Source organism: Augochlora pura, chromosome 10 (genome assembly GCF_028453695.1).
Source record: "Augochlora pura isolate Apur16 chromosome 10, APUR_v2.2.1, whole genome shotgun sequence".
Lineage (NCBI taxonomy): Eukaryota > Metazoa > Arthropoda > Insecta > Hymenoptera > Halictidae > Augochlora > Augochlora pura.
The window spans coordinates 20559077-20571523 of record NC_135781.1 but is presented as its reverse complement, the minus strand read 5'-3'; the positions used below and the strand labels follow the sequence as shown (position 1 = coordinate 20571523).

Sequence of the window (12447 nt, the reverse complement as noted above, 5' to 3'; positions counted from 1 at the left end):
ATCATAGTTGTCGGTTATGTTCACCGTCAAGAAACGTAAACTGACTTCGATTCCCCAAAGGTTGTCAGTGCCGTAGAGTTTAAAATCTAGAAGCAGCACCTTTTCGGCTGACCGATAGTCGCGAGAGTAAGTACTAGCGAATTTCTGCTTAGATTGGATATTGGTACGGACGTTGTTAGAGACGCGTAGCAGGTACTTCCGTTAAGTTTTTCAACGGTGGGGATGCAGCTCCGTGAAATCACCCTCGCCGAGCAAACATTTCGTACCCTCGACCTAAGCATAGCGACTAAACAAGCTACTCGAGGGCCTGCATCTGCCACAAAACATTTCCAAATATTTGACCAAAGACCCCAGCGATGGCTGTTTGGCCTTTAATTACATCGTGGCCCGAAGAACAGCCGGGCGTCGATTCTTCCCGCAACAATATCACTTCACACGCGGCTTCGCCTAAATCAATTAGCGTGGAGAATGAGTTAATTCTCGGCCTAGCCCTGCGCACACAATCGACCATCTCTAAGCTCGCAGGCCGCGCCGGTCCTCTCAGCTCGTCGCGAGGGTCTCTCGAGAGGTTCGAAGGACGATCTTCACCGCGATAGCAGAATCCAGCGGCAGTGTACACACGTTCGGCTACTTCCATCCTCTTTATTAAACCCACCGTGTGTTTGCTTCTCGATAAATGTTCCAACGGTCGAGCCGTGAGCGCGGCGGCCGAGCTGCGGTTTCGCCCCGACCGGATATGCATTGCGTCGATCCGCGACCTCTACCCTTCGCTAACGGCCAAACCGCCGTTCGGAAACTTGACGCGCACCCGCCCCTGCAACGGCTCGCGTTGTCCGCGAATCGGGATGTCAAATACCATTGTGTCGAAACCATCTGACAGAGAGCGCCCTCTCTAAATAGTCCACTTTTCGCGCTCATTTCCCGGCACATGTGCTAATTCCAGTTGGCAACGTACGGTAGAGCTAGCCGAAATCGATTTTGGGCTGTTATTCGGTGCACCTATGATTCCGTAAAAAGAATGCGGCTAATAATTATGCTATACAGATGACTGCCACGTGCAAATTCACTAATCCAAAATGGAGAGTGTTAATACCAAATATTTTAATCTCTGGCTTCTTAGCACTTTTTCTTCGAATGTTGTCTAACAGCATTTTCATAATCGATTTAGCAAGATAATTCTTGAAAAGTCCATGAAATTAACAGTATCAAAAGTTCTTTTGAAATTGTTATTTGAATGACAATTATCGAGCTTCCTTCGGACACAGTTCGGTCATCGAAAAGCCTATTAATATGGTTCTCTTAAATGAAAAGTTAAGACATTCGGCTCGAGGCTTAGGATTAATTATTACATGGATCATGAATGATTCTACCACAAGTAGGGAAAAAGGTTATAATATAGTTATGTAAAGTAGGTATGAAAGGAAAATTATCTTTTTCCTGAAAGTCTTTGGATGGACGGCAGATGGAAGGAAATGTTTGTAGAACTTTGGAAGTTTATGGAAGATGTTTGAATGACGAGTTAAAAGGGATCATTTAAGTAGCGAGAGAAATAAATGTTTTAAAGTAGTCAAGCCCGGTAGATAAGTAATAAAGTATTGACATTATGCTGCTATCGATGAGGTCGACGGTTCTTAAGTCCCGGCTGAACCTCATTTGCCAAGGAGGTCTTGCACTTTCTGCCGTTGGAGCGCACGAAGTCCAAGTCGTCTGAGACGTTCTTACCGTCAAAGGCACGAAGAAAGTTCCGGCCTAGTCTAGTTCTCGGTACACAGAAGCGGTAAAAGAGCACTTCGCATTCCGAAATCGACAAGAAACGAATTTCCATCTCTCGCCGGCCTCGTTACCAATTACCATCGCCGGCCAAAAGAAGGTATACAAAGTAGAAGCAGCGAACACGAGCACCCTCGACTCCGTCCAAAATGCCTTCGGTTTGCGCGCCGCGTAGTGGGAATACGCGTCCAACCACGGCCAAGGAATAATTTTTGCGCCGAACCCGAACACGTTCGCCTCGTGCACCACGTAAATATTGGCGCGTAGTCCTTGCGCGCACGGTGTTGCACGGAGGCTTAATTGGCACAAGGACAGAGCCGAGGGCTCGCGGACAGGTTGCAAAGGAGGAATCGGCGCACGCTGCTATCGTAAATACTTTCGCACTTACCTATATTTCGCGCCGCGACGGTACAACCGCTGGTTAGGAGCCACGCAAACACCAGGCCACTGAGTAGACCTTTCCGTCGACCCTTGCGGCACTCCATCGTGAAGTTCCGAGCTCCGACTACGCCTGGAAAACAAAATAACCGCATCGTTAGAGGGTCAGAGTAATTACTACCGCGACCGACGCGAGTCGACGCGACGCGACCCGAGGAATAGCCTAAGAATTTTTTGATCGTGTTCTGTGATTGCCGCGCGAATATTTTCGCACGCCGGTATGCGCCTCCCTTGATTCGTTCCGGTTAACGAATGCCAGCCGCGATATCTTGATCCCGGTCCCACTGCCATAACGAATGCTCCTACTGAATTACGAACGCCAAAGACAATCTCCATTCTTATTTCTATTCCCAGTTCTCCTACATTCGTTGCCAGCGATTTCAACTAGTCGAGTTCAACGTTGAAATTACCACGACGGGTGAAATGACTCTTTTTAATACTAAATCTGCCGCGCTGGTCCAAATAACCGGTCTCACGGTTTTTATTTCCAAATTGTTGGGATCATAAAGATTCGCTCTTAAGAAACGATTGATTAAATTCCTTTGGTTATCTAAATAAATTCGTTGGTAGGTTTAGTGTTAAACTTCCTGACATCTTTTACACACGATATTTTCTCATCGTGAAGCAATGTTATCAAGAATGTCTGGAAAGTTAAAATGTTTCTGAGCACCGAGCAGTGTTCAGGATTTAGTTCAGACAAATTGTCAGAATAGGATAACGTAGATTATGGTCACATACAAATCCTCAGTTACAGATAGCGAACATTTCTTTCTATTTTTAGGAACTTTTTAAATTGTTCATTGTTACGGAATAGTTGTTTCGATAAAATTGTTTTATTGACACATTAAATTGTACTAAATGGTGGATTCTGTTATGCTTATATCGTGAAATGTCTGACTTTTTGGATACCAGTCATTTAACCAACGTCTTCTTTCTTTCTTTCTTTCTGAATAAGCTATGAAACCGCTATTAGGATTATTAGCAAGCATGCACATTACTATGCATCCTGATATTTAACTTGTATAACTTATAACCCGACCCCAATACTTTTCTGAATTTCTATCTATTTATAGATACGGTCAACGGGATTCCAAATAATTCTGAATAAACAGTTAATTGGAAACGGATAGTTCACACAACACTGTTCGGGGCTAAAGACCGCAAATATCCTAGACAAAATGGGGACGCATAATCGGTATTATACAATCTTTGCAGGTTTCTTTGTGCTATGTAACTAGATACGTGTTATCAAGTACAAGTATAAATACATGCTAAACCTGGCTTGTATACTCGCTCGAGCCTCCTGCCTTCGCAAGGTATATCCGTGCAATGCGTTTCATTTGTTTGAAATTTCCCGGCGGAATATAGCAGTGAAAAAATTCGTTGCCCGACAAAATCGTTCCTAAAATTCGACCGATCCAACGGATCATCGCGCTGCCAGCCCGCTCGGGCCATGTTTACGCGCGTCCGACATCGTGCACGCTTTTTCCGGGAGATTTAAACTCGATGTCAGTCGCGTCCTCGCGAAATCCCTTTGTCTGGCGGTATTACCGAAGGAAAACATGTTATCCGCGCGATTTCACGCCTAATCCAACTGGCGCACCTGCTCTCGGCGCAGCGATGACGGCGCCTCGTCGTGGATTTTTGCGAGAAGGCGACCGTGACGAAACACGCCCGGCCCGACGAATTTGATTCGGCGAGTACGGCGGCGGCCGCCCCTTCTTCCCAGTTTTCGATTTTCCGGAAGCGGCGACGCAGCAGCCAGGCCCCACCGCACGTGAAAGGGGTAATTGTGTGCTATTGTCGGTAAACACAACAAATCGGCTCGGTTCACAGGCCGAACAAAGTAAACGAACGCGAAAGGGCTCGCGCGAGGAGGACGTGCACGCAGGTGCCTGTGTGCGTGCCTGCACTCCGCACCCACGGCTAGGTTCCAGAGACACGGGGGTCGGGCCGAACCGAACCGAACCGAACAGAACAGAACCAAACCAAACCAAACGAAACCGAACCGAACCGTGAATGTGGGTTAACGAAGGCAAAAAAGGAAAACAGTTTTCGCATCAGCGTTTCGGCATTTACCGGGCGCCGCACAATGGGGTGCCGTCGAATGGAAACATTCGGACCGATGACTGGAGCGACGGAGAAGGAGCATAGAAAGCGAAACGAAGCGCCAGCAAAGAGAAAAAGGGCTCCGAAAAACAGAGGGACGGAAATAGAGCGCGGCAACGCCAATACCGTGTTTCCCTCCGCGCTCCCTGCAACCGGAATCCTAGCAGAAACTCCCAACTATTTATTTCCGTTCCACGGTGCGCAGTCATACATTCGCTTCTTGCCGTCGAAATTGTACGTCAAGGCCTTCCAGCGCCTTTCACGGTACTTCCGAAACTAGAACGGGTGTCAATCCTTTATAGAGATAGCTCTCCGAACGAGGTATTTCCTAGCATGAATTTGGGTCGTACTCGATTCGCGACTACTTTCAAATTATTTTCGATTGACACGAAAGTAATCCTGATACAGGGAATGCACTCGTGACTAACGAATCGGAGTGATAGTTTCAAGGATGGATCTAGGAAAGAAAAGAAAATAGAACAATGCGGCGCAAAGTGGATTTCCGCACGTTTCTATAATAGATTTATATCATTATTATTACGAAATATGTTTCAAATTAAATTAAATGATTTCGGGGGCGGAGGGGGCACCACGTTCTAATGATACTAGTTTCGTTTTCAGGTACACGCGTAGAGAACATAACAACGTCATTAACGGTTTTTTACATCTTTATTCGCCCTCTGCACGTCCACCTACAAGATAGTTAGTATCATCAGAATGTACCTTCCTCGAAATTATTTAATTTCGTCTAAAACATTTTTTATGAAGCGCAATAATTATAGATTATACTGATGTAAATCTAAGAAAACAAAGCGAGGACCTATAGAAGAGCAGGTTACAGGAAAGGTGAAACTGTGTGTAAGGAAATGTTATAGGTTAAAAAATAAGAAGATCTGAGAAAAGGACCGAGAATAAAACTACAAGTGAGAAAATAGAGGATTTGGAAAAGGGACTACGAAAGGGTTAGAAACAGGTATAAGAAACGGACTAAGAAAGAGACTGTGAAATGAGAAGATCTTGAGAGGTGAAGAGAAAGGAATGGGGAAAAGGGATGCTGGTAAGGTAAAAGTAAGACAGAGAGACGTAAGGGTGTCCACCAGTATTCACTAAGAACCTAGAAAGTCCCTCGGGTCCTACGAGGATCAAAACCCAGGGAACACCTCTAAACTCCTAAAGAGGTTCGTCACCCCGATAGGCTGAGGGGACTGACAATTTTTGGTAGTGCACTACTCCAACCTCGCAACCATTGATCGCATCAATTTCACAGCATCGCCAACTCGAATGAGTCAGTGACTGCAGACACCTCCTGTTGTGTCGTACAGCGTGACCAACAAAGGGCCTTCCTGAGTGTCCAATGCGCCGCGATACTTCGTTACGAAACCATTGTACAAGGATAATAAACCAAGACGCTACACATTCCGTTCAATTCAATTTGTATTTTCTTTCAATTGTGGCTCTCAGTCATTTAGTTGGCCGGGAGACAGCACACTTCCACACAAGGGTTGTGCCGCGGAGCAAAGAACTATACAACGTTTCTCGCGACAGTCTAGAGATGTACCGTAGACGGAACTAGCATCGTGTCAGAGCGACTGCAAAGCAAAAAATCGGGATCAGCACCGTCAGATTCGAGCGAATTTTTCCAGCGGGTCTAATTAAGTCGCGTAGCTAGTCACCGACTCTGGGTTCAGCGTGTTCAGCCGGTTGTTTCGATCGCAACATCAGCGTCGGCGTCGGCGTCGGCGTCGGCATCGCATTAGCCCGAGTGGCGTGCACCGGGTCCTCTCTCGTTACCGTTCCCATTCAATGGTGGTTAATACGGGCCGGCAGGATAAACGTGCAATCGGCAACCAGCGTGATTATCGCGGAAACATCTGTAAACTCTCGGAGCAACAATGATAATTGAATGCGTTAGCCGGCAGCGGAGCGAGCGTGGTCTTCGTGCGCGCGGCACAAACGCACGTACGCAGACCCACGTCCGACGCATTACGCATAATTAATCCGACGATGCTTATCTCTTCTAACCTTGTACCCGCGCGCGATCATCGCGTGAATAGAATCGGCCGTGCACGATTCTCCTTTCATCGATGTTGCGGCGTTACCCGTCTCCTTTCTTCCCATCTAGCTACCCGCTGCTGCTCACCCCTATCCACTTCTGTCCAAACCTGGCCACGCTAGCCGCTAAAAGTGTACTTGCGGTTTTCGCTTCGCTGATTGCTCGAGTAACTTCGACAACTATCTCGGCTGTCACTTTCGCCTGCTTTCTACTAGTCTCATTTCACAGACACCTGATTCCCTGCATTGGGTGTCGGCAATGCCTTTATCCCATATACGTCTTCTGTTATAGCAGTGTAGGAGATACTTTCCAAGTAAGAGATATTTTTAAAGTTCTTAGAGTATATTCGTTAGAAAATAAATACTTAACAAAAATACTAAATACAGAGGGAAGAGATGAACCATACATTCTGGTAGTTTATTATGCACGTAATGAAGTTACATACTTGCAATTTCCGCGATAATATGTAAAGTTCTGAAGTCTTGGAGTCTCAGAGGATAAATTGTAATTTTACATTTTGAAGAAATAAGTCCAATAATGCGGAAAGAACGCAAGTATATCATTTAAATAATTAATTTCAGTAAAAAATCGAATTTTCAATCACTGTATATAGTATGGTAACCATGTTCCAGTAAATGTGTGTCACAACTTCCTCTTACATGTGACAATTAACTAATAAATATTAACAATCAGTTTCGAATTTGATGGAAGAGATCATTTCGTTGAAACTCTGACGCAGCATCTCCACTGGTTAGGGGCTTTTTCGTGAGTATCCTGTTCAGTTGCGCGAATGACCGCAATGAGGTGTCCAGGTGGTAGAAAGCCCGTTACCCGGTCGGAATAATTGAAATAAAACTCGTTGACGTTCGTTTGGTAAAAGCGAAACAACGAGCACCAGGTAGGCGCATCGTTATCGAGGGTATCTGGAAAAATCTCAATTCGCCCGTACCCCACGCTTTTCTACGTTCGCGGCGGTTATTGTTTGCCACGGCATGGCAGTCCAGAGCTAATTACATTCCCACGGACGCGTACGCTCGCGCGTATTTGCACAAGCGCCACGATAATTGCGATAAACCCGATGACAACGCGATTCCCATCTCGGAAGTGCATCGCGTGGCGAAACAGCCTCTCGAAGGTAAGTGGAGCCTAAGCGTTCCTCGCATCCGATACAATTGGATGGTCGCGCGGAGCAAGAGAGAGAGAGAGAGAGAGAGAGAGAGAGAGAGAGAGAGAGAGAGAGAGAGAGCTAGGCGTAATCTCCGCCGACCGATTTTTCCGGCGTTGAATACGATTCCTTGGAAACCACCGCCGCGGTCCCGACTAGCTTGCGGATTTTTGAAGATCGGTAATCGAGACTCTCTAGTCCGCTCGCGAGGGGAACGCATTCCCAACGCGGCTTCCAACTCGCTGAAATTCTAAGAAGCCGCTTATCTGCTCGCCGGATCGTCTTGCTCCGTTTCGATTCGCGAACCGATCTCTGGAAAACGCAGCCCTGTTCAGTGGTTTGACATTTCGCCCTTGGAATTCCTAATCCGCTGCGACGAATCCGACCCACGGGGAGTTCTGGGAGTGCAGCTTCATCTAATTTCAATTTATCGTCCCTTATGTAATTTTCATAAATCATTTCTTTAAAAAAGCGAGAATTTCTTCCGAATTAAATCTCAACCGGATTACGGCCACGCAACTTTAAACAAATCACGCATTAATATCGTGATTATTTAAACCTTTGCATAATCCGAAATTAACTCATTAAGTTTGCAACGTTTCAACGCAAAGTGAACTTACACTTAAAAATTTAGATATACGTAATCGTTTGCTGAGACGATAACGATGATGGACGACGTCCTGTGTAATGGGAACACTAATGCATTGTATGTAACAACAATTTTGTATGGTATAAAACTATATAAAGTTTAAAATAAGTTTAACATAAATTCCGGCACGAAATCACCGCACGATAAATAAGAATTATTGTTGTAGAATCGGCGGTCCTGAGAAGTTATTTATGTGACTGTAATTGGCAGCCCGGTTGAGGGTAAAACAATATTGAGAAAATCACGAAGAAACGAGAATTGAATTTATCGAGTAAATTAGCTGCCGGAGATTCTTTCGGCCCGTGTTCGGCCAATAAGCATCGAGCAATAATTACGTTTATGCTCACCGTGATCCGTTGCACAGGGATTTCGCAATCATTCCGAGCACAAAATGCGTTAATGATCGCCGGACCCTCCGCGGGCCTCGTCAGGCGTGCGGAAGCCTTGTGTTCCAGACACGAAACCGGCTAGGGGTCGACCTACACGAAATTATTTGTTGAAAATCACATTATCGAATCGGCGGACAGGGGTCTCTGCACCCGGATCGGCGGATTTGCAGGTTTCAATTTTACACCCAGACGCATTTTAATGCGGCCGCGGAAACCCCGGATGCGATCACTCCCCCGTGCAATTAAAAATAATTGCATATTCGCGTGTTACCCGGCCGACCTCGTGCGCCACTGTTTTAGGTGTCTGCGCCCAACCCCCGTGGCCCCCTATCCAGCCCCCATGACGAGTTTTGTTTCGTCGGTGGTCGGATTAGCCTGGAATTTCCTGTACGACACTGCGGTTTTCAGCGACGAAAACGCCCGCCGATTTTCTGCCCGTTTAATGGCTGAAAATACTGGCCCCGCAGCTGCACGAGTTCATTATTCCATGGCCGCTCGATAGCTCCAATACAGTCGAACCTCCCTGAACACATATTTTTCATACCACAGCGCTTTCCTATTTTCCGGCAGATTTTTTAAGCGCTCTTCTGCTTGTTCAATGCGGAGGCGAGACACGCATCGCAAAGCAAAATTGGTATCACCGTTGTCAATTAACTGTTCCGCAATTCGTATTAATTTTGTACACATTTTTTCTTTGAAATACACGAGAAAAATAAATCAAATAAATTCCAATTTTAAACCGACAGATCTCATCGCGTCAATTACGAAATAAATAAATTGACTAAGAAATAGTTATTGAATTATTCATCCGACGCAACAGAGGTAAAAGCAACAAAGGAAAAGTGCGCTGTGCATGAAATCGCTAGGATCTTCGACAATTAAGCCCCGTTGACAGTTTCATCGACCGCCTGACAAATTCCGTGTCCACCGACAATCGCTTAAAGCAGCTCAAACCCGCGGTCGCTCATTTCCCTGTTGTTCTCTCTGTCTCGCCTATTCCCCGCCGTCGAGAAAAAGAACCGTGGTATAATAACCCGGCGAGCTTAAGAGTTACCGTCTCCGTGGCATGCACAAAGGACCCGTAATTGCTAGCCGCGATCGCCGATTTTCTTTGAGCGGGCCGGCAAATGAATTGTTCCGGGTTCCGATAAACGCGAGGAACGTGCGTGCGGACGCGGACCGGCGCGTGCACTCGCATGAAAACGCAGCAGCTTTGTTCGCTGCATACGAGAGCCCACGGATTACAATTACACTGTGCGAACGTCGCCTCGCACACCGTTCCGACGAAATCGGCGATAATTAACCTTTGTCGAACCAGTTCGAGGTAAAACCTGCCCTGCCGGCCGACAAAATTGCACAGGTGAGCAACGCCCTATAATCTAGTCAATTTAACCCGCAATTTTTTACTGCAAACATTGCAAAATTTCCCATTTTCCACTCATGGTATCACACTTTGAAATGTTCGTCCAAAACGGGAATTGGTAAAGCCAATATTTAAGCTCCAAAGTGTCGCCATTTGTTTAATTTGCAAATTTTCTTCATTCAGGGTTTCTACTATCTCTCTTAGTAATTCTATTCTTCTATGTCCTTTTCTATAGTAGTTCGTGCTAAATGAGGTACCATTTCGTTTGTTTGGTTCGCATCAATGAAACGGTCAAAACACTGATATTGTCTACAATCCCTTTGTTCAGTCACATTTACATGACTTTTACTATTTTTGTTTCTAGAAAATAATTTTTGTACCTGTAATATTAGCGAATATGTTTACCAAGCCTCGTACACAAAAAGTCTGATATTTTGTTTGAGAATAATCAATTCTAAAAAAGGCTGAAACATTGTATTCTAGATAATGGCAATTGGCTGAGAAAAAACAAGAACATGGTTGACCGTTTTTTAGAAGCTGGTACTCGTTACGAAATCCACGCGCCGGACCAATGGAATGGCGGAAATCATTTTGCTGGATCGAGCAAATGCGCCATTGTGAGCCGTCTCTCTTTCACGTTCTTCTCGCGCCTCCATTCACGATTTTGTCAGCCCCGCAAATGTAACGCGTGTCTTCGTCGAGGAGGGCCGACGCGACGCGCCACCCTCGGCCGCGGTCGCTTCCTTCCGATGCACCGTCGCATATATGCACGTCACGGAATGCAAGCTGCCAGACGCGCACGTGCACCGCGGCGGAACGCTGCGAGAGGACAATCGGGAACGGGGTCACGTCACGGAACAAGATGGAACGGAATAAAGAGGAGCTCCGAGCAGAGATGTATTGCGACTAAATTTTATTTTCGCACAGGGAGGACGCTGTCGCTCCGCATTCACCGTCGCCGTGGACTTATGCGACCTACACGAATCACGATCCGACGCGATCGTTGTCTGCACGCTTTTCCAGACCTCCTTTCTGACAGTTCTTGTTGGTCACTTTGCAAACATTTATTATGTCAATCTAAAAACTAGATTTTTCACGGATCTGTCATCCTCCTGTTTGAAAAATGTATAACGTGTCATGAAATTGAAAATACGCAGATCAAGAAATTTGGAATAAAGTAAGAAAAAGATGGGACGATATAATATTCTGACCAATTTAATATTATATATTTATCAGTACATTCTACTATACAATTTTATTTGGTTGAATTATTTCTAACCTTCAGTCATTTCATATTTTCATTGAAACGTTAAATACTGCTTGATGAATGAATAAATAACTGAAGCAAGGACTGAAAATGGATATAAAATATTAATAATGTTTGATCATTGCTATAGGAAATTAGTGAAGAGCAGGGTAGTTTTCACGAGGGTAACAGTGAAAAAGATCCGAAGCCAAGGGGTTGAGCGAAAGACACGGCACTTTGATAGGAAACAATAGGCCTGATTGTGCATTTCAAAGAAGAGAACCTATAAGGGCTGTTTCCTGAGTGGTCCCCTTCAATTTTGATGAAACTTGCGTATAATGTACCCTATCGTTCACCCTCATCGTTCAAATTCGAAGGGAGGAGATGATGCTTGAACTTTCGGCTACATGTAGATTTTAAAAAATCATGTTCCGAGGTTATATTCGGTATGCTTTACACTAGAGGATATACCATAACTAAAAAGATCAATATTAAACATTTTTGTGAAATAGAGTCTACTGGACGAAAGGTACTTATGAAGGTTCTCGAATTCAGCTGAGTCGGTCCCCCTTTCGAAATCTTTGAACTAATCAATTACCGACCCGAACGTCTTAATAATTTTTGAATGAGCGAATAATGCTGCAGTGATTTACATAAAGTAATTGTAGGATTTCATAAGAAAGATTGTAGTCACCTATATTTTTTAACGAATAAAATTTTGTATGCAGATTTCCATTAACATAATTTACATTCGCATTAACCAAATTAACAGTTTGCCGAATACTGAGGACATTTCGTCCGAAATATTTTTCCATTAATTTCGCGTAAGTGCATGAAAAGTAGTGGAAATGATATAAAAATAAAAAGATGATGAAAAAAGAGACCATGTCATTGTAAGCAGAATTTCGGTTTTACAACGATGTTCACAACTTTATCCGTGACTCTAAATTGGTTATCACAATTCGCTTAGCAGGAAGTTGATTTTTCGAATTTTGTCCATTGGACGATGCGCTGTGCTACGTCGAAAATCGCACCACGAGCAACATTTACCCTCGATGTGCTTTCGAGCAAGCCGGAACGGGCGCGGAAGCGAGACAGAGTTCGAAGGAAGAAGAGGTCGCGGAGTAGGGGAGAAATTCTCTTACAGATTGGCGGACAAGGGGTGAGAGGAGAACGCGGAGGGGTGAAGCGCGGCATTTGAGTGGCAGGGGGAAGCGACACGATGGAATTTCAGAAATTGCGCTTGACATTTTCGCGTGCATCGG

The 12447-nt window shown here is 45.1% G+C and overlaps 1 protein-coding gene across 1 annotated transcript in view; it reads right to left on the bottom strand.

Annotated features, from left to right (window-relative positions):
- LOC144475941 (latrophilin Cirl) overlaps positions 1–12447 on the bottom strand; it is a 579657-nt gene that overhangs the window by 332311 nt on the left and 234899 nt on the right. The window contains exon 3 of the mRNA XM_078192398.1: positions 2159–2281. Within this exon, the coding sequence (XP_078048524.1) occupies positions 2159–2255 (97 nt within the window). The 5' untranslated portion in view covers positions 2256–2281. The remainder of the gene's footprint in view (positions 1–2158; positions 2282–12447) is intronic.